This window comes from Myotis brandtii, unplaced genomic scaffold (assembly GCF_000412655.1).
Source record: "Myotis brandtii unplaced genomic scaffold, ASM41265v1 scaffold691, whole genome shotgun sequence".
NCBI lineage: Eukaryota > Metazoa > Chordata > Mammalia > Chiroptera > Vespertilionidae > Myotis > Myotis brandtii.
The window spans coordinates 989,645-990,336 of record NW_005370704.1 but is presented as its reverse complement, the minus strand read 5'-3'; the positions used below and the strand labels follow the sequence as shown (position 1 = coordinate 990,336).

The 692-nt window shown below is 67.1% G+C and overlaps 1 protein-coding gene across 1 annotated transcript in view; it reads left to right on the top strand.

Annotated features, from left to right (window-relative positions):
* The window catches only part of PNPLA7 (patatin-like phospholipase domain containing 7), a 48,924-nt gene that overhangs the window by 26,589 nt on the left and 21,643 nt on the right, over nucleotides 1-692 (top strand). The window contains exon 8 of the mRNA XM_014529692.1: nucleotides 157-365. Within this exon, the coding sequence (XP_014385178.1) occupies nucleotides 157-365 (209 nt within the window). The remainder of the gene's footprint in view (nucleotides 1-156; nucleotides 366-692) is intronic.

Below are 692 nucleotides of genomic sequence, written 5' to 3'. Positions count from 1 at the left end.
GCCCTGGTGCTGCGCTGGGCTCAGGCCGAGCCCTCCGGCTCCCACGCTGTCTTCACCTGATGAAGGGTTACGGTTTCTGGCCGTTCTGGTCCTTTTTAAGCTGGGTCTCTGTCGCCTTGAGCGAGCCAGCTCTCCTTTTACGTAACTGGTTTCAAGTTCCCCGGCCGCTGCCCCACTCCCAGGGTGCACGCCGACCGGGCCGGACGCTCAGGGCAGCCCCTTCTTGCTCACGTCCCAGGAGAGCCAGGCCATCCCCCTGGTGTCTGTAGCCAGCGTGGCTGCTGGAAAGGCCAAGAGGCAGTCGAGCTGTGGCCCCGAGGAGCGGCCGGAGCGGCCCCTGCGGCCCCAGGAGTCCTGCGACCCAGGTACTAGCCCGGGACAGACTCCGCCTGGTCCTGGCCTCCTCCCGCCACTGGCTCTCGGTCACCGCTGTCTCCCCGTCTCTGCTGGGGTCTTGCCCGGGGAGAAGGTGTTGAGGGGAAGGCTCTGTGCTCTGAGCCCCGACCATGGTCATCCGAGATCTCAGGAGGGGCTGAGATTTGGGGAGAGAAATCGACCAGGGAGGCTCCTCGGCCAGGGGTCCCCTCCAGGTGACGCACTGGACTCGATAGGCACGTGGCTGACGGTGCGGGCGGTGCAGTGCGGCCTGTTGCTGGGGTCCCTCCTGAGGGCGGTGTGACCCGTGCGCCCGA